General features: G+C 45.0%; 1 protein-coding gene across 1 annotated transcript; it reads right to left on the bottom strand.

The window, feature by feature from the left end:
- Nucleotides 1-538: 538 nt before the first annotated feature.
- On the bottom strand, nt 539-1070 carry LOC140865520 (uncharacterized). The gene is made up of 2 exons (XM_073270189.1): nt 731-1070; nt 539-579 (listed from the first exon to the last, which is right to left on the bottom strand). Exons 1-2 carry the CDS (start codon nt 1068-1070, stop codon nt 539-541), a joined length of 381 nt encoding a protein of 126 aa, XP_073126290.1.
- Between the last annotated feature and the right edge of the window lie 794 nt (nt 1071-1864).

Genomic DNA, 1864 nt, shown 5'->3' with positions numbered 1-1864 from the left:
TGGACTTTGAGTGCCAGACCTGCCTGAGCTTTGAGTTTCACTGATGTGGTCTTTGAGTTTCAGACCTGCCTGGGCTTTGAGTTTCACTGATGTGGGCCACTGATGTGGTCTTAGAGTGCCAGACCTGTCTGGGCTTTGAGTTCCACTGATGTGGTCTTTGAGTGCCAGACCTGCCTGGGCTTTGAGTTCCACTGATGTGGGCCACTGATGTGGGCCACTGATGTGGTCTTTGAGTGCCAGACCTGCCTGGACTTTGAGTTCCACTGATGTGGGCCACTGATGTGAACTTTTGATGCCAGACCTGCCTGAGCTTTGATTTCCACTGATGTGGACTTTGAGTGCCAGACCTGCCTGGGCTTTGAGTTCCACTGATGTGGGCCACTGAGGTGGACTTTTGATGTATTAAATGTGGATATGTACTTGGAAAATAGTGATATCCAAAAATTTATCGTAAATCGGATTTCATAAGACATGACTGATCCTCTCAACCAAAGTACTGAAAAGGACTGACTCTAAAGAAAACAAAACAGGACTGACTCTAAAGCAAACAAGACAGGACTGATTCTTGCAAAACATTGACTAAGAGAGAAATAAATAGCGCAAAAAGAATGACTAACTGGTTAAGGACCAACTTAGTGAGCTATAGGTAACATGAAGAGGCCCGAGCTGAGCTACTATGGATAGTATTTTTTCAAGTGCTGAGCATTCCGTGGTCTTTTACCCTTCTTACCTTGGGCGTCTTCCAAGCAATAGGCGGTTATTCCAGCTTTTCCTATCACCTTGAATGAGCCTTCATACTTAGCCTCTAGCTTTGCTCTTTCTCCTGGATGTTGTATCTTTCTCATGACCAAGTCTCCTTCTTGAAAAACCTTAGAATGAACTCTTTTATTGTAGGTTCGGGTCATTCTTTTGCGATAAGAAACGAGCCTTATTGCTGCTCGGGACCTGTTCTCTTCAAGCAAGTCTAGATCCATTGCTCGTAATTCTTGATTGTTTTCCCCATATGACATTATCCTTGCACTTTCTTGCTTTATTTCTGCTGGAAGGACAGCCTCAGTCCCGTACACCATGCTAAAAGGAGTTTCACCGGTACCGGATCGAGTTGTAGTTCAATAGGACCACAGTACGGAAGGGAGCTCATCTGCCCACTTACCCTTAGCCGCATCCAGTCGTGTCTTAAGGGCTTGAGCTATCGTTCTGTTGGTGACTTCGACCTGTCCATTCCCTTGCGGGTAATGGACAGATGTGAAAAATTGTTCGATCTTCATTTCTTGACACCACGCTCGGACTTTAGATCCACAGAACTGTCGCTCATTGTCTGATGCCAACCTGCGCGGGATCCCGAAGCGGCACACTATATTTTTTCATAGAAAATTGAGCACTTCATTCTTTGTAATTTTAGCTAGGGGCTCGGCCTCCACCCATTTGTAAAAATAATCGACTGCTACCAACAAAAACTTTCTTTGTCCCGTACTGACGGGGAATGGCCCAACAATATCCATCCCCCCACTGATCAAAGGGACAGACAGCCACAACTACCTTCATGTATTCTGCGGGTCTCCACGGTAAGTTAGCGTGTTTCTGGCAATTATAACATGAATTAACCAGAGCTGATGATTCCTTTTGCATAGTGGGCCAAAACAAATCAGCTAAAAGGGCTTTCCGAACTAGGGCAAGACTGCCTAGGTGACTTCCGCAAGAACCTTCATGGATTTCTCGTAATACATAATTCGCCTCGTCAGGACCCAAACACTTTAGCAAAGGTAGAGAAAAAGACCTTTTGAACAGAATTTGGTCTATCATGACGAAACGGAGTGCCCTTCTTTTTATCTCCTTAGCTTTCTTATTATCACTCGGCTACTCT

Source organism: Henckelia pumila, chromosome 1 (assembly GCF_033568475.1).
Source record: "Henckelia pumila isolate YLH828 chromosome 1, ASM3356847v2, whole genome shotgun sequence".
Taxonomy (NCBI): domain Eukaryota; kingdom Viridiplantae; phylum Streptophyta; class Magnoliopsida; order Lamiales; family Gesneriaceae; genus Henckelia; species Henckelia pumila.
The sequence above is the reverse complement of the archived record's forward strand: the minus strand, read 5'-3'. Positions and strand labels throughout refer to the sequence as shown.

What these genes read in the sequence shown, in the direction of transcription:
- LOC140865520 (XM_073270189.1), bottom strand. Translation starts at nt 1,070, where the DNA reads ATGGTGTACGGGACTGAGGCTGTCCTTCCAGCAGAAATAAAGCAAGAA. An exon ending in TTGCTTGGAAGACGCCCAAG is followed by an intron (nt 580 to 730) that starts GTAAGAAGGGTA and finishes TTTCTCTCTTAG; the next exon opens with TCAATGTTTTGCAAGAATCA.